General features: G+C 40.8%; 1 protein-coding gene across 1 annotated transcript; it reads right to left on the bottom strand.

The window, feature by feature from the left end:
• Positions 1–3370: 3370 nt before the first annotated feature.
• LOC121859225 lies at positions 3371–27545 on the bottom strand. Its single transcript, XM_042355966.1, has 7 exons — positions 27477–27545; positions 22781–22878; positions 21838–21946; positions 13478–13630; positions 11541–11670; positions 7208–7341; positions 3371–6637 (listed from the first exon to the last, which is right to left on the bottom strand). Coding segments are annotated over exons 2-7 (567 nt in total). The 5' UTR covers positions 22783–22878; positions 27477–27545; the 3' UTR covers positions 3371–6598.

Here is a 27545-nt window from a genome sequence, read left to right as displayed (position 1 = left end):
AGCACAACACGACACAACACAGCATAGCATAGCACGACACGACACAGCATAGTACAGCACAACACGACACAGCATAGCATAGCACGACACGACACAGCATAGTACAGCACAACACGACACAGCATAGCATAGCACGACACGACACAACACAGCTTAGTACAGCACGACACGACACAACACGCAGCACTACACGACACAACACAGCATAATACAACGCAACCACGACACAACACAGGCATAGTACAACGCAACACGACACAACACAGCATAGTACAACGCAACACGACACGACACAACACAGCATAGTACAACGCAACACGACACAACACAGAATAGTACAGCACGACACGACACAACACAGCATAGTACAACGCAACACGACACAACACAGCATAGTACAACGCAACACGACACGACGCAACTCAGCATAGTACAGCACAACACGACACAGCATAGCATAGCACGACACGACACAACACAACACAGCATAGTACAACGCAACATGACACGACACAACACAGCATAGTACAGCACAACACGACGCAACACAGCATAGCACGACACGACACGACAAAACACCCTCGACTAAGAATGTTTTCACCTTGTGTCTTAGGGAGTGTCAACTTAGCTTTTATATTACGCAACTTAATTCTTCAAGAGTTAGCATAAGGCTCTACGTATACCGTGTGGGAAGAGAAACGAATGTACGGTGTCTCAAGCCGCAGCAGGAGAGGTTATTGCAAGGTCGGTGAGATTTAGTGGTCAGGTCTTGTTGTGGGCAGAACATACCAGCCAGGAGATCTTGGGTTGGCTTGTGGTTGGGTTAGGTTAGGTTTGATTCCATGATAAGGAGATGAGTGTGTGTGTGTGTGTGTGTGAGTCAGTAAAGTTCCAGTAGGGTCATGTCGAAGGAATCATCACATTTATTGTCCTCTAAAACTTACCGACGTCATAAACTTGAGGAGGAAAATCCCTGTGATAAAATAAGTGATAAAAGGCTACAGTACGACCCAGCTACACCTTGTAACGACCTACTCCATGTTCCTCTGAGTTACTCTTGTAATTATAAGATTATTTCCACCTCCCCTCCCTCTTAATAACGTCATAGTAGCGGTGGTGATGGTTGGTTCTTGTGGTGATGTCACAGTGTTTTTGGTGAGGTCACACTTGCTCTAGGTGACCTCTTGATATTTTTTAGTAGTAACATCACACGATTATTGGTGAAGCCACAGACTTCATCATCTTTTTTTACTCCACACCATTAATACTTTAAACAGCTGTAATATCATATAAGTGTTTAAAATACAACACAGGTAAAAATAGAATTGTAAACTCACGGGGGAGGGGGGGGGGTCAGCTGCCGTCCGCTACAGTAAAACCCTTCGTTAATAAGATATCAAATGTTATCTGATCCCGCCTGACTAACACATTATGTTAGTGCTCTTCAACAGGTCCCCGTGTACTGTATGAATAAGTTATCTGCCACTAATGAAGTTTTTCTGGACTGTGTTGCGTGAGGTTTGACTAAAGTGAATCACGTCTAGACTACACACCTAATCCTGTTAAGACGTGAGAGTATTCCTTGTTACGATACCTAAATGATTAAAGTGACATTATCTCTCCCTCTTGATGGTTTTTATGGGTAGGTAGACTATTCATCTGGTAACATGGCCTCTGTAAATGTACTTCCAGGAAGGAGAGAGTGACGTGCCGTGTTGTCACTATTCTTACAATATGTATCGCTCGCATAAAACTGAGGCACCGGGTGATTATTTAGCCGAGCCAGTGTTGAGTACGACCTTATTTCATCTCTCAAGGAAGAGCTAAAAATGAAGTAGTCAGTCTTAAGGGGTAAAGTTAAATATAGATCACCGGGCCGGACTCAAATGTCTTCCTCTGAAGTTTCATTATTCAATTTTATTCATCGTCATTAACCTACTTTAGATCTGTTGTCACTTTGAAATATAATCAAGAGAAACTCAGCATAAATGAGTATTTTTGTTTACTCCTTCCTATTTTATATAACAAGATAGAGAAATCCTTTACCTGGAGGTGTTAATTTACAGGTGTAGCCCCGTGCAGGTGTTGGGAGGGATACAGGTGCAGTATTTCTTGACTGGCGCTAGAGTGTGATAATCAGTGTCTGGGCGTCTCTGTGTCGGTGATAAACCAAAGCCATAATCCAGGCAGGGACACGGAGGCGGCCCCCCTGGACCTTCATATATAACAGTGTCTCGAGCCTCGGTATTGGCCCAAGCTTCGGCTCCACACAACGTACGAGGCAATATTTGCTATACCCCGATAGCACTGTGATCACTTTTTTATTTTAAACAGAGAGAGGTAGACAGAGTTTATTTTTTTACGAATTTAGTTCATGGAAAGGTGATGTATATATTTTTTTTAGTATACCCATTAGTGTTTCTCTCCTCCTCCTCTTCATCCTCTTCCTCCTCCTCCGCTGCCTCCTCCTCCTCCTCCTCCTCCTCTTACCTGCTGGTATCCAGGCGCCAGGCATGAGAAGATCTCCTTCAACAAATACCTTTACGTTGCATCTCTTGACGTTGCCTCCATCACAAACTCAAATTCCCATTCTGGATTTTCAAAGAAATTTTAAGTTAAATTATTATCTTCCATACTAGTGGAGTGAGAACACATCTGTCTTACTGAAGCGGCGACACAGAACATTTACGAGTAACAATTAATTCAGTCAGTCAGCCCACAACCCTTGGTGGCTGTGAAAATGAATTAAACTCGACCATATCTAGATTCACTCACTCTTGTCCCTGCCAGCGATATCTTATGTGACAAACTTTTACCAATACTGTATAGAACACGTATTGTACCACTGATAATGTTCTTGTTAAGTATATCTCTTAACTCTATTGAAACACGTCAATGTGTAGATATGTTGTTGTTGTTGTTATTATTATTATTATTATTATTATTATTATTATTATTATTATTATTATTATTATTATTATTATTATTATTATCATCATCATCATCATCATCATCATTAAGAGTAGCATCATTTGGACTAATGGTTGTAAGGTAGAGAAGGAAACAGAGGCTCAGAGACAACGTCACTCCTCACATTTCGTCTTGAAGGATTCTCTCTAAGGAAACAATTCCTTCGTGACCAAACGTCAGGAGTAACATTGTTCTCTGAGCCTGTTTCCTTCCCTGCCTTACAACCATTATCATTAAAACTAATATTTTGTATTTTTTTATATATTGTTTGCCTGTTTGTATGTACGTAAACATGTGTGTGTGTGTGTGTGTGTGTGTGTGTGTGTGTGTGTGTGTGTGTGTGTGTGTGAACAGCTGGAGAGGACACAAGACAAAGTTGAGGATAAAGTAAACACCGTTATAAGACACAGCCCGAGTCTTACCTGGGCTGTGTTTACATTTATTTGACAAAGATGATCCACCTATCACAGCGAGGCACTACATGTGCTGGCTCTACCATACATATCTTACAAAAGATAGTCATTATATTTTCCTATACCGTATGGGAGTCCAAATTAACAGTCAGTGCCGTATATACAAAGGAACAATTTTTTTAATAACATGTTCATATTCGTTAAACGTATAAATTCGACTAATTAAACCTATAGTGAGTTGAACAGTGATCTTAAGCTCCTTAAGATAAGAATGATAAAGTTTTTAATCGAGCGGATGTCTGTGTGTGGACTGACTGACCGCGGAACAGGAGTCATCTACTTACAAAAATACAACTTAACACATCTTGTTGATAGTACAGTACACACACACACTGGCGATTGAGCAACAGTTGACAATAAGTTACGTCACACTCACACGAGCAGTATCCCAGTCACATGTACTGATGACCAGGTGATACTTTCATGACCAGGTGGTGACCAGTTGACCCTTGTGATAACTAGGTGGTGATCAGGTGACCCTTGTATTGACCTGGTGACACCTTCATGATCAGCTGATGACCATGTGGCATTTTCATGACCAGGTGATGACCCCCTGTGATGACTAGGTGGTGACCAGATGGCACGTATGGCCAAGAGGGATCTTGGCTCACCAGGTGACACTAAGTACCAGGTAATGATCTAGTGTCGCTTGAGATCAGGTGAAACTGCGACTCGTTGATGGCCTGGAGATCCTAGTGGCCAAGTGATGACCAGGTGACACTAGTGACCAGTTGACACGTGTAAGCCCGGACCTTATATTACCTCGCCACCTGGTCAGTGCTCCAGCTCTCAGCGTTAATTAAATATTCACAGGTAGTCGCCTCCACCTGGGCAGTAAGCCGTACTGTGTGACCACCTGCCAGATGCACCGTCAGGTGACTCACTCCCATGGTGAGTCATTATTAGTGAGTTCAGCACACCTGTGTTTGAGCAGCCTCTTCAGTACACGTATATACTGTGAATATGTTAATATGTTACCTTTAATAGGGATCATTGCCGATTAAGCTTTAGAAAACAACAAACATTTTTGCGAAATACAGACATTTTTTTGTTTTTATTGTTACAACTTAATTGAAATGAATTCGTATATGATAAAAAGTTAATCTGTTTCAATTAATCCGTCGTGTCACATCATACTACAACAAATTATAATTATATAAACTAGGTTAGGTTAGGTTTTGTATGAAGTTATACTATTATATGTATTGTGATTATTTACATGCTCGTTGGGCCAGTTAGGAGTAAAAAGAAATTACATAGATGTTATCGCTAATTGGCAATTTTCTCTATAGGTACATTTACATGAACTTTGTGTTTGTTTAGTTCCTGGTATAGATTCATTGTGGTGTGTGTGTGTGTGTGTGTGTGTGTGTGTGTGTGTGTGTGTGTGTGTGTGTGTGTGTGTGTGTGTGTGTGTGTGTGTGTGTGTGTGTGTGTTTACCCCTTATCGTAATCACTGTGTGTATACCAGTAATACAAGAATGTGTATACCACCATGTGTGTCTCACTGACTCACCCACCCGCTGTAGACACGAGAGGAGTTGTGTCACAAGACGTGGGGCTCATATAGTGCTGGTTAAAACGCCGTGTATCCTGCAGAAGGGACCTCGGGGAACAGCGCCATCGTGCTACTGAAGGAGACAGTTTCATAGATGATTGGAGTTTCAGTCCCATGTGTAAAGAAAGTTTCATTTGCACAGATAAAGTTTCAATAACATAGGTAATATTTTTTTCAGGGGTAAAGCAGCATTTTTTTTTGTAGGTAAAGGAAGTTTCATTTTCGTATGTATAATTTTTTTTTTTCATTCACACAGGTAAATAAATTTTTAGTTTAATAAGCAATAAATCTCAGTTTCATAGATAAAAAAAATAGTTTTATAGATCAACGAAGCATTATATCGCCTGCAAGACCCACATCGATATATTTCTCTAACTATAAACAAGATAATCTGTCACATGAACCAGAATAGTGAATAAACTAGACAGAATAAACTATAGAAATATCTGATAAAAATAGAAGTTGAAGCATTCTCAGGTGGGAAGAAAGAGAGTGTTCAGATAGCGAGCGAGTCTTATACGCAGAGGAAAGATTTACAACAACGTGAATATCTTCTGTGAAATTCAAACCCAGACAGATAAACAGAGACTTAGGGCCAGTTCTCTCAGGAGCAGTTTGAGTGTATCGACGTATGTTTGAGATGAATTTATTTCACGGTAGCTTCTAACATTTTTCTCCATTGATGTCTTTAGTTATATGGCCAATTTATGTATTTTATTTATTATTTTTTTGGGCAACAACAGTTATAGGACGCCCGTCGGGTATCAAGTCTGCTTTATTCTGATATAAGTTTCAGTTTTTTATTATAAGGTTTGAATTTCAAAGATTATAATTTTATTTTTGCTCGAGGTGAATACAGTGTACATACATACATACATACATACATACATACATACATACATACATACATACATACAGTCACTGGCCTTAAACACTATCTATAAATATATCTCAATTATCTAGATATAATCCTTGAGTGTAAAAAATTAATGTCACTATAAAAGATCACAACCAGTCACTGTTCACTGTTGTGTGTGTGTGTGTGTGTGTGGCTGGTGGGAGGGTGTTGGCTGGCTGTCCCCACCCTAGCTTAGTAGAGCTTCATACCCAGCCAGCCAGTCAGTCAGCCAGCCAGCGAGTTAGTCAGCCAGCGAATCAGTCAGCCAACAACAAACTTTCCCACCAGACGTTTGATATATTGCCAAAAGAGTGGCGAGCGAGAGTTAGTATCAGCGGGCCACACACACATGAGGAGGCCAGGACCTCAAAGTCCTATCACACCTGCTGCAGGAGTAAAGTTCGGGCCACACTCATGGCGGAGACCAGGGCCACAAGGTTCTACCACACCAGCTGCAGGAGTAAAGTTCGGGCCACACTCATGGCGGAGACCAGGGTCACAAGGTTCTACCACACCTGCTGCAGGAGTGAAGTCCGGGCCACACACGAGGAGTAGGCTAGTGCCACAAGGTCCTACCACACCTAGTGCAGGATTATAATCCAGGCCCCGCACAAGAGGCCACGATGTCCTCCCACACCTGCGGCAGGAGTAACACACAGGCCACACAGCATCCCACGTCGGCCTCTCCACCTTCTATATCTAAGTGACGGCCAGGCCTTGGTCACGTCCTATTACACCCTGGAATAAACAAAAAATATCTCTGATTGGAAACTAAGATCGGCGAAATTGTCAAGCAAGTAAATTGACTACAGTGCGTCTCCCTCCCCTCCACCTCAAAAGATCCCAGAAGACGGTGGCTGCCCGAGTGAGTGGTCCTTAAGACTGCTGGCAAAGGGAGATTGGTCCAGGATTCTCAAAGTTTCATAGGGTGAATTTCTCTCGTAACTCAGAATACAATGATACACCAAAATCTCTATCTTAAGTTAAAGTAGAAAATTATCTTACAAAAAAATGACATTAAAATAACAGTGAGATTCTTGTTAACTAGATACACTCACTTGGTGTCGGTTTGGAAGAAAATTACACATACAGTATCTCCGTGATTCTGGACCCACATAAAAAACACATAGTAAACCCATCCCTTCGTCCTTCTTACCCTAATTAGATAATTTTCTCGTGAACTTTGACCTCTTAGATAATTAACAGAATAAACATAGGTTGTTTATGTCTGTATCAGTAAAATTAGACACACACCCAGCGATTCCAGCATGCTTCTCGTCTACCATACACACACACACTGAGACTCACCGTGGTGTAGGAGGCAGGGCGGAGGTGGTGGGAGGTGAGCCAGAGGACTGTGGTCACCAGCACCATGAGTGACGACACAGGACAACAACAACATCGTGCACCACCTGAGTGTATGGCAGCTGGAGTCTCACCACCTGCGGAAGAGATGGTTATGGGAGCGTTCAGGAGCATATAGGAACACACGGGAGCATATAGGAGCACACAGGGGCATATGGGAACACACAGGAACATATAGAAACACACAGGAGCATATAGGAACACGCAGAGGCATATAGGAACACACGGGAGCATATGGGATCACACAGGAACTTATAGAAACACACAGGAGCATATAGGAACACGCAGAGGCATATAAGAACACACAGGAGCACATAGGAGCACACGGGAGCATATAGGAACACACGGGAGCCTATACGAACACTATCAGGTACTTCATAAAAAAATCAGGACGTCAACAGGTCTTTCAAAACCTTTACACCTCTGTTAGGGGCATACTTTATCTCCCTCTTGTTGTGTGGTGGTTAATTAAGAGCTCTACCACTAACACCTCCCCTCACACCACTAACACCTCCCCTCACACCACTAACACCCTCCCCTCACACCACTAACACCCTCCCACTCACCTCCCTCACCACCTAACACCCTCTAACACACTCCCTCACACCACCTAACACCCTCCCCTCACACCACTAACACCCTTCCCCTCACACCACTCACCACACCACTCCCCTCACACCACTAACACCCTCCCCTCAGGCCACAGGTTACCACTAACACCCACCCCTCAGGGCTCAGGGACGGAGCTACAAGAGGAAGGCTTCGGGGCAGCTTAGTTCCAGAAGCTATACACAACCTCATCCCCCCTCCTCCCTCCTCCCTCAAGCACCACAGTTTAAGAGCTCTTGGTGCAATACGCCCTAGAGCCTCTTGAAGTGTGTGTGTGTGTGTGTGTGTGTGTGTGTGTGTGTGTGTGTGTGTGTGTGTGTGAGTGTGAGTGTGAGAGAGAGAGAGAGAGAGAGAGAGAGAGAGAGATTAATATTACAACTAAAACGATGATAGTAATGATAATTGTAATAATGATAATAATGATGTTGACCAGAACAGTAATAATAATAATAATCCTTTGCTTCACACACAGGCAACTTTCGTCATACATACAAAAAATTAACCAGAAAAGTATTTATTTATTTTAAACAAAATCAAGACTATTAACAACGTCATGCTTTTACTCGTATTAAAATGACCCATGAACTGATAGTGTCTTTGTATGTGAGGGTGTTTTACGATCGAGAACTTTATAACACAACTGATGAATCATTCCTGTGTTAATCATTTGCTTGAGGTCTTGTCTTTAAAGGGGGGAACTTTTTAATTAGTATGTAAGCAAGAAACGTTTATTTTTAATTCATAATACTTCAATGAACTGTATCTTTCCTGTTTTACATCTTAAGACTTTGATCAGTTTAGTAATTATTCCTTATGAGTTAACAAGTCTTTGAAAGGGAAAAGAAAATTGAAGTGCGTAAAACTTTGACTGTTAAACGTTTCTCACCAAGTTCACTCGGCCTTAACCTGTAAACGTTTCTCATCAAGTTCACTCGGGCTTAACCAGTAAACGTTTCTCATCAAGTTCACTCAGCATTAACCTGTAAACGCTTCTCATCAAGTTCACTCAGTATTAACCTGTAAACGTTTCTCATCAAGTTCACTCAGCATTAACCAGTAAACGTTTCTCACCAAGTTCACTCGGCCTTAACCAGTAAACGTTTCTCATCAAGTTCACTCCGCATTAACCTGTAAACGTTTCTTTGGCAACTAAGAAGTTTTTAACTGGTGAGGGATTTTTCCCTCGAGTTAACAAGTCTTAAACCAACAAACGTTTTTTAAGGTCAAAAGTTTTTATTTCCCAAATTAGGTCCTTAACATAAGTCTCGTGTGTGTTGCGTGTGTGTGTGTGTGTGTGTGTGCTGTGTGTGTGTGTGTGTGTGTGTGTGTGTGTGTGTGTGTGTGTGTGTATATACCTGATCGAACGCTGTGTGTAGATAAAAGGAAACAAATACCCCCAAACCCCGTCATTGATCCACGAGGATTTACACAAATGTTGACATTAAACATTTTCTGTGAGGAGGCGAGGTAAAGGTTGGACCAGGGCGGGTACACACACGGTGGACTACTGTACTGAGAGAGAGAGAGAGAGAGAGAGAGAGAGAGAGAGAGAGAGAGAGAGAGAGAGAGAGAGAGAGAGAGAGAGATGAATATTAGAAAGGCTGACTGACTGACTGACTGACTGACTGACTGACTGACTGACTGACTGACTGACTGACTGAGATCCTTCCTATTATCTGCTACATATTTTCCCAATCACTTAAAAACCCTATACGCGTCGTCCCCAACAAACAATCACATAATAATAACAGTGTTGAGGTGAGATATACGACGATAATGGCTGTGTGCTCCCTTTACGTAGGTCTATATAACACTGATTTATTAGATGGAAGAAAAATGAGAATTGTTGGGCATTTATTGTGGCACAGGTGATGTGTTAATATGACTGAGGTGAAAAGTTAAAGATTTATTGTCTCTTGTTGATGGATGAAAAATGAGAAATATTAAACATTTCTTCTATAGTAAAAATGTTTTCATGGCGTCACAATGTTGAAGCAAACACACGAGAGAATTATCAAGTATATCCTAAAAAAATATATATATAATAACTTAATTACCAGGTTTAAAAATCGAGAATTATTAATATTTTTACCAGGAATTTGTTTAATATCATAAAAAAATGTTAAAATAATCCCGGACGAAAAACCCCAACATATCGTATAAAAAATTTATTAACAAAATATATATTTCCACCTCACTTCCGATAATATATATTTACCGGGGCAAAAAATTAAAATTATTGAATATTTTTCCCCCAGTGAGGTAACAAATAGTTGCCGCCATTCACACGCCTCACTGGGCCCCTTTGAATAGGGTTTCCACTGAGGTAAGTAAAGAGTAAATCATTTGGTAATCTGTAAATAATTGACCCAGATGCTTTAGCCGCTCGCTCATAATGTGTAAAGCCGGTAAATCCGATTTCCATTTGCATTTTAGTTTTCAGGACCAAATACAATGTATATGTTGTTTTATCATGATAGATGTAATGCTAATAATAATAATGTTAATAATAATGCTAATAGTAATAATAGTAATAATAATAATAACTGATAAAACAAAAAATAATAGCATTAACAATAACAACAAGAACAAATAAAAACAATAATCACAAACATTAACAAAAAACAATAAAATAACATCCTCATTACCACACACGCACACACACACACACACACACACACACACACACACACACACCATCCTTTACAAGTCCCCCTGAAACTTTATCTTCAGTCTATAAAAGTTCTAAACTAAGTTCTTCAATGTCTTATTTTCACCATTTTCAGGAGTGGCGAAATATGGCTGCCAGGGCGTGTGTGATTTACGATCAATATAATTCACATAAAATGGCTTAGAGGTGAAGGTGGTGCGATAAATTGTTCAGGTAGGGACGGTGTTCTTGTCAGGTGTTCTGCAGAGCCAGTTAAACCACCTCTTAAAGTTAATGAATGGAATGACACACGGCACGATTAATAAACTTTGATATTTGGGAGAATTTGTTTATACTTTATTTTAGAGGAGGGGGGGTTAGGTCAGGTCAGGTCAGGTCAGGGTAGGTCAGGTCAACATAAGGGTGTTTAATTATCAGGTAAAATAAGCGAGAGGTCATAATCTTCAAGAGTTCCTCCATCATTATTTCATGCAATTTTTATAAACACAATCACTACCTAGAACCTTTGTAAATTTAAGGGCGGCATTCGGGGACATAGCGTGTGTTCGATGAAAGGTGGACAAAGGCCTAGACGCACACACACACACACACACACACACACAACACCCACACACACACACACACACACACACACACACACACACACACACGCACGACGAACCACTTTATATATGGAGAGCAGAATTGGTGGATCCAACTTGAAATTGCATGGAAACACGTGTAGGCACCTGTGTTTACCCTATAACATATGTAACTACTTGTTACTCTCCCAAATGTACGTGTGCACACTTGTTATCTACATTAACACGTGTAGCCCCTTGTTAACACTCTCCAATACTCGTATATACCGATTGAGACGTATAAACACCTGTTATTCGGTAGTTATTCAGACCGTGTAGGCACTTGTCACTCACTCTCTGGCACGTATAAGTACCTGTCGCTCACACCCCCATAGCTCACCCCCTCTTAACATATGCAGAGTCTTGTTATACTCACCCTTTAACACGTGTATAGAGATGTGGGCTGGTCGGGTGTTGGACGGGGAGCAGGTGTAATTACCGGAGTCTGCTGGTCGTACATTGTTCAGGAACAGCACACTCACACCTCCGTTGTTCTCCACCCTCACCTGGGGACACATCGATACATCTCGGTAATAGTCGCAAGAATAGAAGTCGTGGTCGTAGTAGTAGTCACAATCACGTCCATAGCGGCATTTAGTCTTATTTTATCAAGAGACAAATAGTGTGAGACGCTCTGGACTGTCCAAACCCAGAAAAAGTTGGAATTCCCTATTAAAGGTTTCAAACCCTCGCCTCCCCAGCAACAAGTCAATTTCAGTGTCGGAAGAACGCGTCTGTCCGTGTTTTTTTTTTATCCTTGTTAGATACGTCAACACTCACCTCACCTAAACGTTGGCACAAAATAAACGATTAATGATATAATAATAGAGACATAAGAACATAAGAAAATAAGGAGTCTGCAATAGGCCGGTTGGCCTGTGCATGGCAGCTCCTGTCGAGTTACCACTCTCTATCATCCATGAATCTATCCAGCCTCCTTTTGAAACTTTCCAGAGTTCCCGCACTTACTACAAAGTTAATGCTTGTTCCACTCGTCCACCACCCTATTTGTGAACCAGTTTCTTCCTATCTCCTCCTAAACCTAAACTTATCCAACTTGAATCCGTTGCTCCGAGTCCTGTCCTGCTCGGATATTATAAGAACTTTATGTATATCCCCTTTATTGATTCCTTTCACCCACTTAAATACTTATCATATCCCCGCACTCTTCGTCTTTCTAGAATGCAAGTTAAGTTTCTTAACCTATCCTGATATGGAAGGTTTCTGTCCCGAATCATTTTTGTCATTCTTCGCTGCACGACTCTAGTGAATTTATATCCATTCTATAATAAGGGCACAAGAACTGAGCTGCATATCCAGTGCGGCGCCCTGACTAGCGCAAGATATAGCAATAAGACCTCTGCACCTTGTTACTTACACTTCTAGATATAAACCCAACACTCTGTTTGCCTTATTTTGAACATTAACGCACTGTTTTCTCGGCCGTAGGTCCGGCCTACAAGTAATACCCTAGGTCTCTTTCACAAGTCGACTTCTCTAGGTTGATGTTGTTAAGGCTGTATACATTATAAGTATTTGTTCTTCCAATATTAAGTACGCTGCACTTGCTGGTGTTGAATTTCATTTGCCATTTTTCAGACCACCCGCAGTTTATTTAGATCCTCCTGTAAAGCATTTGCATCCTGCCCTGAATTAATTTGCCGCCCTTTTTTGGTGTCATCCGCAAACTTGCTTATGTCACTGCTGATCCCAGTATCTAGATCGTGTAGATTATGAACAAGAGTGGGCCTAGTACTGACCCCTGGGGAACCCCACTGTTACACGGCCCCACTCAGATTTAACACCATCTACGCTGACCCTCTGCGTTCTATCGGTGAGCCATGATTTTATCAATTTAAAACTTTCCCTCGATACCATGAGCCTTAAATTTTTTCAGAAGCCTCTGATGCGGTACTCTGTCAAATGCTTTGCTAAAGTCTAAGTAAATAACATCGTAATTTTTTCATTATCTACTACCTCGAAGACTTTCCTACGTTAGCAGATTTGTTAGACAAGATTTTCCCTTTGTAAACCCATGTTGAGAGTCGTAGATTAATTTGCTTTTCTAGATGTTATCTGCTTTAATTGATTCAAGAAATTTCCCCACTACTGACGTCAAACTGATCGGCCGGTAATTTGACGCTGATGCTCTGTCTCCCTTTTTGAATATGGGTACTACATTTGCCTGTTTCCACAAGTCTGGCACTATCACCACAGTCCTTTGATATCATGGTAATTATTTGACAGTATAGTTTCCCACATGATAATACAGCATGTTATCCCCTTACAACATGATATACCCACTTCACTTACCTCCCTGGTGGCGTGATAGTTGATCATGAGCTCGTCGTGGTACCAGAAGACGTAGCTAGGAGGCTGGGTGTTGTCTCTCAGCACACACACGAGCCTCAAGGAACTCCCCACTGTCATGTACTTCTCAGGGCCTCCCAGGATCTGAAGTCGCCTCTGTCCCAGGGTGAGACAGAGAGAGAGAGAGAGAGACATACACGAGTTATTCTCATTGTTGTATTGTGGTGTTAGTGCCTCTCAGTTATTCTCACCGAGTTTTATTGTTGTGTTGTGACTAACTTATTAAAACAGTGTAGGAAACATTATCATGCGGTGTGTGCTTTGTGGTCTACATACTGGACATATTTTATTATACAACTGAGTCATATTCACAGTGAGGTCGTAGTGGTTTATGGCTTTCTGAGGTCAAGGGTTAATAACAGCCATTTGTAAGGGTCGAGACATATTTTATAAACAAAGTTACAGAGTAGAAAGTCGGTATTATGTTAAATCCTAATGTCATACTCAGAAAGTCACATAATCTAAATGTTAAGCTTGGAAATTATATACTTTTGTGTTTAATATGGTCCTCAACCCCTCCAGGAAGAGACGCCATTTTTAACATTTTACTTTTTTATTTGGGTAACACCAGAAGGTTAATAAACTGTCTCCACTAACGCCTGTCATCCATAGGCTCTAACTCACCCCACTCCGCTGACCTTCCTTCCCCTAGCGGACATTCTCGACCGCATTGGGGGAATGGTATAGGCTAGCCAGGCCGTATACACTCTCCAACCTTGCACCCTCCACCACTGTCAACCTCCAACACTGTCAACCTCCAACACTAGCTTCTCCTCCAACCACCCTCCATTCCTCCAACCACCCTCCATCCCTCCAACACTCGTTTCTCCTCCAACAATCCTCCACCACCGATTTTAACTATCGAAAGCCAATACCACAGAAAGAGAATAAGTAAATATTAGTTAATGAAAGTGGAAATAAGAATAATCTTCAAAATGAATCGCAAAAATAAATAAATAAATAAAATTGTTACAGAATATTGGCCTAGCAAGAACTCTTTACGTGTCGAGCTTAAAGAAAAAAAAGTTAAAAAGACTTAAGTTTAATAAGTTACTAGAAATATATTAAAGGATAGAGTGAATAAGAAGTGGATAAACTTAGGAACACACAATTATTACTATAGTGAATAAGATGAATGATGAAGTGAGTTCAATAAATAATTCTTTATGACATTACAAATACACACACACATGAAAACACTTCATAAACATACACACTAAAGAACACACATAGGCGTATTCATACACATCACAAAAACATATCATACGCACATCACATGCGTAAAAGAATATATTTATACATACACATTACATAAATGCACATTACGAACGCATACTGTAGTACATATCACAAACACATCACAGACACACATTTCATAAACACACACATTACACACACACACACACACACACACAAAAACACCACACACACACACACACACACACAAAGCACATCATAAACACACACATACAAAAAAGAAGTGAAAGCATAAACGCCTCACAGGAGGATGCCAGATCTCGTGATTCTCTGAACACGCAGAGTTAAAGAGGAAGGGTAGTACACAGCCGGCAGCTGCTGAGGCCCTCACGCTGTGTACCGACCAGTGAGAGGGAGAAGTGGGGAGGCAGAGAGGGGGGGTGGAGGCAAAGAGAGAGGGGGGGGAGGCAGAGAGAGGGGGGAGGCAGAGAGAGAGATAGAGCAGGCAGAAATGGAAAGAAAGAAAAAAGAATGGGAGTCAGAGTGAAGCGGAGATTGAGAGAGAAGAAAAACGTAGAGAAAGAGAACAAAAAAGAGGGAGACAGGCAGAGAGGCAGATTGTCTGACAAATAAACATTGCAGGGAGAAATGAGACAAGTGTCGTTGTCGAATTTATTCATCGCTGTGTTCTTTTGGCCAGGATGTTCTAAAATGATGAATATTATATGAGACAGGAAACATATTCTTTGGCAGGAAGTTTTACAGTGTTGCTAGTCCTAGTTATAAATGAGTTGAGGCAGAGAGAGGTTTGAGATGGTATATTGACACATACAGTATTAGCCCTCCCAGATTCCCTCGTAATCCGATCTAGAGTTTGTGATGATGGCAGTATTATGGGAGCACGTTAGTACACTCGCTATGGACATACACAGTGTACTTCAGTATAGACAATAGGGAGAACAATAAGACTCCCTGCTAATGTGCAACGCTGGAAATTTTCTGGTAAGGGTTAATGTTTGTTCATTGATTTGATGGCGTTTCTCTGCACCGATTGGAGGAGGCTGAGTGGCCATAACACCACACCCAGCCCACCAATGAGAGTATTTCATCTGGGAGCACCAATGATTTACCAACTGTTCCTTGGTAAAGTAGGGTCTTGGTTCTGAACATGCTGGTGAACTCTCAGTGGGGGATAAGATGGATGATGGTGATGTAAAAATTTGTGCTGAGTGATGGAATGTCATGTTTGTTGTTAATTAAAATGTATTTAGCTATAAGACCATTGTAGGAGCAGTGAGAATGAAGGATCCGTAGAGGGTTGAAGCTTCTGTGTAAAAGTTAATGGAATTTTATGTCACTTCAAGACGAACATCGATGGTACGAGTGAGGGACCTCGAGGAATCCCAGCATTAAAAGTGATAGAGAAAATAGCATCCAGAAATACTCGCACGCTGCAATAGGATAAAAAAAATTCCAGTGATTAAGGACAAGAAGCAATTTTGCAAGTATGGATCAACGTCATGTGATTGGTTACGTCACATACTATTACATGGTTTTCAATATTGCAGTGTGCTGATTGGTGGACTGAATGAGTGAAGCAGACCGATCATTACGGATACCTAACTGACGATCACTGATTAGATTATTTTCAAGATGTTTGGAAACTTGGTTAATGATCACTATTTCAAAAGTTTTGTTGAAGTGAAGAAAATATGACGATAATTTCAATGATTGGATTTATCATATTACTGAGGGGTTAAATGAAAATTGACATCTATCCATGATGACGGGAAGATATGAGCGGGAAGCTACAGCAGGAGGGAGCTAAATAGAGCACTTTTCTTGAGACCAGTAGAATCTCACCCAGTCTTAAAATCCTGTCAGTTTTAAAGTCATACGTAAAAGCTAAAGTTTCCGGCACCTTCAGATCCAGACGAAGAATCATCTACTCATAACTCCTACAGGGTTGAGTTAAAAGGAAAGTATTTATTACAGTAAATTAACCTTGTGGGAATCTGAGAGAGTTGAGAGGAAGTGTGGACTAATGGTTGTTGAAGCTGGCACTGAATTCATTAAACTCTGACCACAATAGTTTGTTATTGTTCGGGGGTGTATTTAGCAGTGTGGTTGATCTTTTTTTTATGAAGAAAGTTTGATCTGTTGAGTTTAGTTATTGTTCTGAAATATATAAATGTGTTTGTGGTTACTGAGTGTCTGTATGGTGGTGGGATGGATTTGAATAGTTTTTAAGACATTTCTATTAGCATAAGTTATAGCAATGGTGCAGGGCAAGTGACACACACACACACACACACACGAGATTACTGGTGCAATATAAACTCTCTCGCCTTCTTCGTCTCGACCTTTGAACTTATTTCGCAAAGGCGGTTAAGAGATAATCGACTATTACAAAGCGGATGGTTGGTGACCCCTTGGCAGTCTTTACTGGGTGAGGGAAAATGATTAAAGCTGCTGGTTGGTTATCCTTCCAGGAACGTCTCCGCTGATCGATTCATTGACACATTCACTCACCACCTTACAGTTTACTATACCCTTCATTCATCTCTCTCTCTCTCTCTCTCTCTCACGCATGGGATAATAGCGTTTACATTTCTTCCTGGGTAAATTCACCGTCATTGAGACCCATCTATCTGTGAAGATAACCCGGCAAGAGCTTTTGTGTATTCATAAATATATCAATAGAGTGAGAGGCAGATCCTGGCTGATGCATTATGCCAGATAACAGTGGTGTTCAGACGCCTGTAACACGGTGTAGGGAGGAAACACTCTCTGAATCCCTCACGTCTGTTTAAAATATATTCAATTTTGTTTATGCTTTTAGTGGATATTAAGGACAGGTACAGCTATAGGTAATTAGGAACTCATACAGGTAAAAACGCCTGGACAGTTATAAATGCAATACATACATAGATAAAAAAATAGAGAAAAGTAAAGGTAAATATATAATCCGAGACACCTGTAATTACATATAAAGGTACAGGTATAGAGATTTTTCAAGGCTAATAACAGTACAGCATCACTATGGTCAGGATCAATGTATTGTTAAAAACTTCATTAGGTCACACCATCATGTACACCAAGAAAGGAAAGGTACTTTATATTTTTCATTCACCCTTGAAATTCCACACCAGCTGACCACCACATTTCTCAGGCGTTATTGATAAAGTAAATATAACATTGAATTTGACGACTCAATGCAGTATGTAGAGAGAATCGGTATGAAGTTTAGTGAATCAATATTTATTATAAGATTTACTTTGTGTGTGTGTTGAGGATATGACTCGCTGTGTGCAGAGTGTATTTTGCATGAATGGTTGTCGTGTGTGTGTGTGTGCAGGATATGAATGTTGATGTAAATATTTCACCTTGTTGAAATAGCACTTCCCCTGCCTATACTTATTCTGTACAATATTTCCCCCTACACATTATCACTATTATCTGATCATTACCTATTAACACGCTATTAAAAACCTCCAGTAATTGAGTGAGATAAAATATAATCACCCGAGTATCTTTCTTAATTATATACCTCTAGCTTATTTGCATACTCACCTTAACACCATCATTAAGGTGGAATATCTTGAGATTTGGTATAAGATTAATCACCCTCTAGTAAGTGACGTTCTAGGGTCTTACTTCCATTTGTAACAAAGTCGTGACAGAAGGCAAGTTTTACCTCCTCAGAGTGTGACTGGCAATTTGTCTGCTTGCTTGCTTGCTGCTGCTGCCTCGTTTGCAAGCATGTGTGTGTTTAATTTATTGCCTGTCCTTTACCTTGCATTTTATTCTTTGTTTACGTTGCTCATTTGTTTTATTATTTGTTTTGTTTTTCTTTTATTATCGTTGTTTGTGTCTCATTCATTCATTTATCCCTGTGTACGTATATCAATGTTCATATAATAGTTTTTTCTTACACTATTCTTCACCACTATATTCTTACATTCGTCTTTGTGCCGAACATAACAAACAATCTCTTTAACAACAATAGTGAATTCACATGAAGTATTCTGAATCAGTGTTACAATTCACTCTATATGACTCAACAGCTTTACGTAATATATTAAATGAAACGTTGTGAGTCACTATGGATGAATCAAAGAGTCAATCTTGTGTGTGTGTGTGTGTGTGTGTGTGTGTGTGTGTGTGTGTGTGTGTGTGTGTGTGTGGTGTGTGGTGTTATTGAGGTCTTTGTATGCTAGGATAGATAGATGGATAGATAGATAAATAGATAGATAGATAGATAGATAGATAGATAGATAGATAGATAGATAAACCTCCTCCTCCCAGACTAGTACAGCTATATCTATTTCACAACATTTCAGACAGTGTGAAAAGATTGAGGATTAACTAGGCTTTGTCTCTTCCTCCGTCCTGAATGAAGCTCGTATCCATTTTAACCCCTTCCTCTACCCCTACTCCCTCTACCCCTTACCTCTACCCCTCTTACCCTTACCCTCTACCGTTTGTGTTTATTCATCCCGACAATGGTGTTTTCTTTGTCGAGCTATTGAATAAACTCTCTCTCTCTCTCCCTCTCTCTCTCTCTCTCTCTCTCTCTCTCAGGAAATGCACCAGGAAATTTTTGAAAGAATTTTGTCCCTCGTCATAAAACGCGGCTGAGATACAACGAACATACATACTATGTATTGACTGAAGGTGACAGGGGCGTAGATAGATAGATAGATAGATTTTTTAGATTGATAGATAGATGGATAGATAAATAGATAGATATTCGTACAGATGTTTATCTACGCCTGTATCATTGTAGTTTATGTCTACAGTGAATACCATCGGTGCGAGGACTGAGCTTCCGGTACCCACATCGCAAACCAAATCCTTCCTACCAATCCCCTAACCTAACGTTGTCCTAAAAATTTATATTATTTAGTATTTTTCCTCCATCACCATCTGTCTTTACCTCTCTTACTTGCGTGTAAGACTGTAAAATACTTAGGTAAAGGTGAGGTAATTAGTATGAATTATTTAACCTTGTGTCCACAGGTTTGAAAAAAAAAAAGTTTGAAAATAATGACCGTAGATTAGTCAGACAGAAGCGCCCTCTAGCAAAGCCACGTTGAGAGTCATTAATCAATTTGTGCTTTTCCAGGTGATTACGAATTAAATTAGTAATTACGGCAGCCAGTAATTTTCCCGTAATTGATGTTAAACTGATTGGACGCTAGTTTGAAATTAGTGATATGTCCAATATTTTTTTTTTTATTGATAACCAGTATTTCATTAACTGTTCTCCAGGTTTATGCAACAATACCTGATTATAATGACATTTTGAACAGTTTTGCCAGTGGGGTGATGGGGGGGGGGTTAAGTTATTATTTTGTTAACTCTAAGACTCAAATACACAACTTGGTAAGTATTTATTAGTCAAAAACAAAACATCTTTATATACAGTAGTTACTTCGTGAAGCTTATTTAAATATTTTCAAATCAAAACGGATAAAAAAAAGCTGTTGATTTAAAGCGCTGCACATTTCCTCCTCATAAGCAGTAAGCTGACCTAAATCTGAGAGCATTATGGCTCAGTCTTTCCAGGAGATTTTTTTTTTTGATACATTGGAGGAAAAACCCTTTTAGGATTTATCTTAACTTCCTCACACTGCCACGCCACCACGCCGCCCCTCACACCACCACGCCGCCCACACCGCCGCGCCTCACACCACCACGCGCCCTCACACCACCACGCCGCGCTCACACCACCACGCCGCCCCTAACACCACCACGCCGCGCCTCACCACCACGCCGCGCTCCACACCACCGCGCCTCACACAGCTACTGCACCAAACCCCGCAATCCATTTTTCCTCTTCTTATATCTGTCTTGACACTTCTGCTTATTTCAGGAAAACGATTTGAATATATGAGCCTTAACCTGTTTTATTTCTTTCCTTTAACGTTGTTGCTGTTGTTGCTGTTGTTGCTGTTGTTGCTGTTGTTGCTGTTGTTGTTGTTGTTGTTGTTGTTGTTGTCGTTATTGTTGCTGTCGTTGTGTTTATGTTGTCGTTGTGTTGTTATTGTTTTTTCTCCGTAATATTCCATAGACACATTCATCCAAGCCCCATCTCTCTTAAGTGTCTATATAATCTAACTCTTAAGCAACATATACAAAAAAAAATAACACTACTGATAATACTATAATATTCCTCTACTGTGTAACTCGATAACAGGTTAAACTTACCTTACCGTCAAGTTGCTCAAATCTAAGTCAGGTTTTTCCTTGGGTGACTTTAAAACCCTTGGCTGCTCAGAGCTTCCTTCCACCGAGGTCAGATTACTCTCTCTCTGTTTAATCCCCGCCAACGCATCTCCAGTTAAGTGTCTTCTTAACTTAATCTCAGCCAAAATCTAAGACTTTAATGGGGATTTCTCCTTCACTGTTTCTCAATGTGGAGTTAAAATCTTTATTCGCATCACTTGAAGAATCACTACTCTAGGTTAGGTTAGGTTAGGTGTAAATTCATTAGATTAGCATTAGGGTGGTTAATCTTACGGTGAAATGATTAGGTGGAGATTCTTCAGGTGATATATTTATCCTTCATCATCACTATTACTTAACTCGATCATTAATTCGAACTTACAAATTATATTTTGTTTTTCTATTTCACAAAACTAGATTGAGTGAAATATTTCCCCTGGATTCTAAATTTCCACGTAAATTTGTGTTGTCTTGTTTTACTAATGTTAAGGTCAACTGCAATACAAGCATTACTCTGTTTAGATGCTCCAGTAATTTACGAAAATCCTCTCCAGTCTGTCGAGAGAGAGAGAGAGAGGAGAGAGAGAGAGAGAGAGAGAGAGAGAGAGAGAGAGAGAGAGAGATGAGGAAAACAGACAGGGAGAAGAGAGATACAGAAAGAAAGAGAAATACGAAGAGATAGAGAGAAAAGAGAGATGCTTAAGAGATAGAGAGATAAGGAAAAACAGTCAGACAGAGAGAGAGAGAGAGAGAGATGGGAAAAAACAGAGAGATACGGAGAGAGAGAGAGATATATACGAAGATAAATAGAGAGAGGAGGGGGATAAAACAAAGATATACAACGAGAGATAGACATAGACACACTCGGTACTCACCCAGGACATGTAAGGTAGAGAAGAGGCTGACGGGGGGGTGGGAGGAGACTTGGCACTCATATTCTCCATCATCCCGGACCTGTACGTAGCGGATGTGGAGCTGCCAGTCCTGAGGGAGATAACACCACCGTCACACACCACCACTACCACCGTCACGCACCATCGTCACTATTACCATAACACACCACTGTCACAATCGTAACAATACCACCATAGCACCGTCACACTCGTTCACTGCCATCATAACACCACCGTCACAGTTATGCACTACCACCATAACACACACACACACAAACCTAATAATTTACACTCATGACTAAACAGATACACAGAAGTCACGTAAAACTCACTCCAGAAAGAACGACTTCTGTAGTGTAAACATTGGAGTCGTGTTGGCGAGGCGGTTATCGTGTTGACTTGACAGTCCATTTAGCTCTTGGGTTCGAATCCTTTATACGAACCAGTGCCAGTCGTATAACCACATCACAATCGGCTTGTCATAAAAAAAAAATATTCCAACTGGTTCACAAACACACAAACATGCACACTATAGGGGGGGGGGTATACCTGTGATATAATCAGGTTGTGTGTCACGCCAGGCCCATGTGATAGACGTCCTTGGTTGATTCATAATGTCAGGGTGTCTTAGAGGAGCCACTGATAGACCGTAAAGCCGCATAATCAGTCACATAACTTGTACTCAAATAATCTTCTTGTGTTCCTCTTAAAACAGGTGTTATTTTCACTAATTAAAATATATAGGTGTTTTCATTAATTAATACATGTAGGTGTTACTATAATTAATCTCTTCATTCAGGTGTTACTATAATTAATCTCTTCATACAGGTGTTACTATAATTAATCTCTTCATACAGGTGTTACTATAATTAATCTCTTCATACAGGTGTTACTATGATAACATAATGAGACAGGTGTTACTCACATTCTCGTTCTTGATGTAGCGGACCTGAAACCTGTCGTCGCTGCTGTAGGCTTAGAACCCACCGTCAGGAGGTGGTAGTCCTTTCTGATCCACGACACCTGCCGGCCAATTAGGTCAGGTCAGGTCAGGTGAAGTAAGTGGAGTAATATTAGGTTAGGTTAGGTAAATGAAGCAAGCCGTGAGATGCAGTAGGGAGTGTAGCCTAGTGGGGTAACGTTAGGTTGGGTGAAGTTAGGTGAAGCAACGTCATATAAGGTGAAGTAAATGATGCAAGATGAGGGAACATGAGGTAAGAGTGAGGTTACATGGAATAATATGAGAGAGAAATAAGTGAATTAACCCGTGGTAAATAACACAAGGACAAGATAAGGTAACGTGAACTAAGTGAAGCAATATGATGTAAAGTGAAGCAACATGAGGCAAAATGAAGTAAGGGTAAACTAGCCAATGGTTCCTACACAGATCACTACACATGTTGACATATATCACCGGAGCTATATTATACAGCATATACTCGTATAACAAACCCTAAGTATAATTACTCCACTTTAATGACTATATCAAACTTATATAATCACGTGAATCACCTATAATGGTAAAGATTCTATTAACATTTATTTCATTATAAGTTATATATTTTTTTTTACATATAATGCAATTGTATGTATGATAAATTATTATACATTCAACATGTTACTGTATACCTTTGTAAGATTCGTCAAAGGTTTAGTTACGCTCAGACGAACACACCATCAAGCGACTGGACATCCCATCATCAAGTCGACACGCTAAAGATTTCCTTACACTTCGATCAATCATCTCTAATCTAATTGCCTTAGTGGACGTTTCTTTGCCTGGAGCTCATGTCAGATTTCTTTGTCATGTTTAAAAAATCAAAATACCGAAGATTAAAAGTGGGCGTCATGATTTAAGTGTAATTTAAGTGTAATTTAAGTGTGTTCAGTGAGCCCAGACAACGAGAGATTCATCAGGGATACGTTTGAAAAAAGTCCATATTCTCTTCAAGTTCTTCTGTTTTTGGTTTCCTTAACATGATAGAATGGATCTTGGAAAAACCTCGAATCTGGTTTTGTAGTTGTGATGTAAATATGATAAATAGCCACAAGGACATGATAGTTGTGTGGTGTTGAGTGACGGTCATATGTATACAGTGTGAATTGTGTCTATCTCCTCCGATACAACACACACACACACACAACACACACACACACACACACACACACACACACACACACACACACACACACACAGTATACGCCAAGTTATGTTTGAGATAAAACACATTATCACCGAACCATGAAGTGGAAAGTGAAAACGAAATGAGAAATTAAATTCAAGGGATAGATTCTATATAAGATTTGGTGTTTATGTTTTTTTCTAATTTATTTGATGAGTAGATGAGGAAAGGTATTTCTGATAGTAAAGAACATATAATTATAAACAATTCAAGAAAAAGTCTCCTCATGTAGGAAAAACATAAGTCGGTTAGTCAGTCGGAAGGGGGTGATTAGCCAGACTGACTTAACATAGCCCAGTTAGGTACAGGTTTAGTTAGCACAGCACTAGCCAACTGTGTGTGTGTGTGTGTGTGTGTGTGTGTGTGTGTGTGTGTGTGTGTGTGGAGAGTAAAAACTACATTAGCCTGGTATATATTCATTTAATTTCCACACGTAACTGAATTTAACACAAAGGAAAAACCTAGCACCAAATGTTTTAGGAAAGTTAAAGTAAATGACATGAATTAATAGTGTAGAGTAATGGTTTAAACTGATGTTGTGTGTAAGTTTGCTGATAAAAAAGAAAAAAAAGTGTATAAACTGATGGTATGATTAAGTTTAAGAATAATTAATAACGTCAACTGATATTATGATAAATTTGTAAATGTTAAAATGGCTTTAGCTTGATGCCCCAAAGGAGGAGGAGGTGGAGGTTTTAAATGAGGGAATTAACCTGTTTAGTTAATTCAGTTGAAAGTGGAAAACCCCAGGGATAGGAGAGGCGGATAATTGTATATGTAAAGGAACACTGGAAGAGAAGACAAAGAGAGAGGGGTAGAATAGGAATAGAGTGGAATGAGAGAGAAAGATAGAGAGAAATAGAGAGATAAAAGAGAAATAGAAAGAAAAAATAGGTAGAGAGATAAAAAAAAAAGCATATTTCATAATTATCTTTTCATATCAACTTACAGCAACAGACATTTTCATTAATTTTAACATTTTGTGTCTGATGTGACTGACTTTAATTTCCGGAGTTGACATTTGTATTATTGTGAAACCTTCTAAAATAATATGACCAACACAAAGGTATAAACTGAGCTAAGAGCAAAGAAAATCGTATTAAGCTCTGTTTGGTTTCTCTGTAGCCAGGGTTCAGAGTCAAAGAGATTCTGTATGTAAATTTTGTCCTCCAACTGGATGTTCCTGAAAACATATCTAACTCAGGTACAACATCACAATTTGATTCCATGTTTGGGTGTTATCATATAGTGTTATAGCTTAAGTGACTTACTCGTTTCACTTTCATCTTGACTTAGTTGGAAATTGTAACGTTCAAACCTTTGAGGATAAGAGTATAAGACTTTTGCCTTCTATCTCCCCTTCCTCCTTTCTCTTCTGTCTCCTCTTCTTTCTCCCCCTTCTTCCTATTCTTCCTCTTCTCCTTCTTCCCTGACCTCATTTTCTCAATCCCTCTCCCTCTTCTACTTCCTCTTCCTCCTCCTATTCTTCTTCCTACCTTATCTCAGCTCTCTTCCCTCTCTCTCCTCTCCTATTCCTATTCTCCTCTCTATTCTCCATCCACCCACCCAACCTCATTCTCCCTCCTCATCCACTCCTCCCCACCACTCCCTCCCCCCACCCTCTCCCTCACCACTCCCCTCACCACTCCTCCCCACCACCTCCCTCCCCCACCACTCCCCCCACCCCACTCTCCCATCACATCTCCTCTTCCTCCTCCCCACTTTCCTCTCTCCAACCACTCCTGTCCCTCTCCTCCTCTCCTCCCATCCCCTACCATCCCCTCACCCACCACCCCCCATTTCTCCCTCCCCACCACTCTCCCCACCATGAGAGGGACCTGTAGGCTGTATACTGCAGACGGTGGGCTGAGTCTCACAGGTCACCTTAAACGATTATTCTTTGATTACAAGCGCTTTCTTATTATGGGAGGTATGATTGTTCCTCTCTCTCTCGGGGTATTTATAGAAACAAGAAGAGCTAAAGACAAAACTGTGTAAATATGTATGAGGTCTTGATAGTTAATTAAATATATCTGAACTTTATACCTTGACTGCCAAACTTTACCTGAATTAAGTTAGGTTAGGTTAAGTTAGTTGAGGGTATTTTACACATTTCTAGGTTGTATTGTTTGTATATTCAGGAGTAGTTTTATACAGGTCAGTTTATAATGTTGAGAAACAGTAAGAATCTTAAGGAAATTATTGCTATGTTAAAAATTATATCTTATACAACATGTATATAAAGGGTAAGGAGAAGGAGGAAGGGGGGGAGAGAGGAAGGGTGGGGAAGGAGAAGGGAGAGGGGTGGGTGGGAAGGAGGAAGGAGAGAGAGGGTGGGTGGGAAGGAGGAAGGAGAGAGAGGGTGGGAAGGATGAAGGAGAGAGGGTGGGAAGGAGAAGGAGAGAGGGGGGGAAGGAGGAAAGGAGAGGAGGGTGGGTGGGAAGGAGGAAGGAGAGAGAGGGTGGGGGGAAGGAGGAAGGAGAGAGGGGGAAGGATGAAGGAGAGAGAGGGTGGTGGGAAGGAGGAAGGGAGAGAGGGGGGAAGGATGAAGGGAGAGAGAGGTGGTGGAAGGAGGAAGGAGAGAGAGGTGGGAAGGATGAAGGAGAGAGAGGGTGGAAGGATGAAGGGAGAGAGAGGGTGGGAAGGATGAAGGAGAGAGAGGGTGGGTGGGAAGGAGAAGGAGAGAGGTGGAAGGATGAAGGGAGAGAGAGGGTGGGTGGGAAGGAGGAAGGGAGAGAGAGGGTGGGGAAGGAGGAAGGGAGAGAGAGGGTGGGTGGGAAGGAGGAAGGGAGAGAGAGGGTGGGAAGGAGGAAGGGAGAGAGAGGTGGTGGAAGGAGGAAGGGAGAGAGAAGCGTGGTAGGGGTTCACCGTCACCTTCTCTAGAACCTCCCAGTTATTTACGTCTGAGTCCCGCCACCCTCACCTGTCCTTGGCTTATTTATGATGCTACACCTGTGGCTGCTTATCTATCTCCCTCTCACACACAAAAAAAACAAAAACGCCTCCCACATTCACACACACACACACACGCACACACACACATACATACATACATACACACACATTCATACATACATACATACATACAGAGGCAAACACATACATACATACATACATACATACATACAGAGGCAAAACACATACATACATACTAGAGGGAGGGAAAACAAGTAACAACCACGTATAGACCCCAGAGAGTTCACAGGACGTCCTTAGAGAGTTGACCTTTGTGTTCCGTCACCAGAAGTTAAATAATAGCCAATCAACCCCAGAGAATCCCTGATGTCTGCCCCCCTCCCCCCCTTAGAGACATCCACCACACCTCTCTACTCCTCCTTCTTCCCCCTTCCCATCTACCCCTCTTTTTCCCTCTTCACCCTTCTCTCCCACCTCCATCAACTCCCCCTCCCTTCTCTACCTCTTCCTCCCCCGACGTACCGTATTCTCTCCTACGTTCTGGGCGATGCAGTGGAGGACGGCCGTAGTGCCTACTTGGGACCTGAGCTC

The sequence above is a fragment of the Homarus americanus genome, unplaced genomic scaffold (genome assembly GCF_018991925.1).
Source record: "Homarus americanus isolate GMGI-L3 unplaced genomic scaffold, GMGI_Hamer_2.0 scaffold29787, whole genome shotgun sequence".
Lineage (NCBI taxonomy): Eukaryota > Metazoa > Arthropoda > Malacostraca > Decapoda > Nephropidae > Homarus > Homarus americanus.
This window is presented reverse-complemented; position numbering and strand designations above follow the sequence as displayed.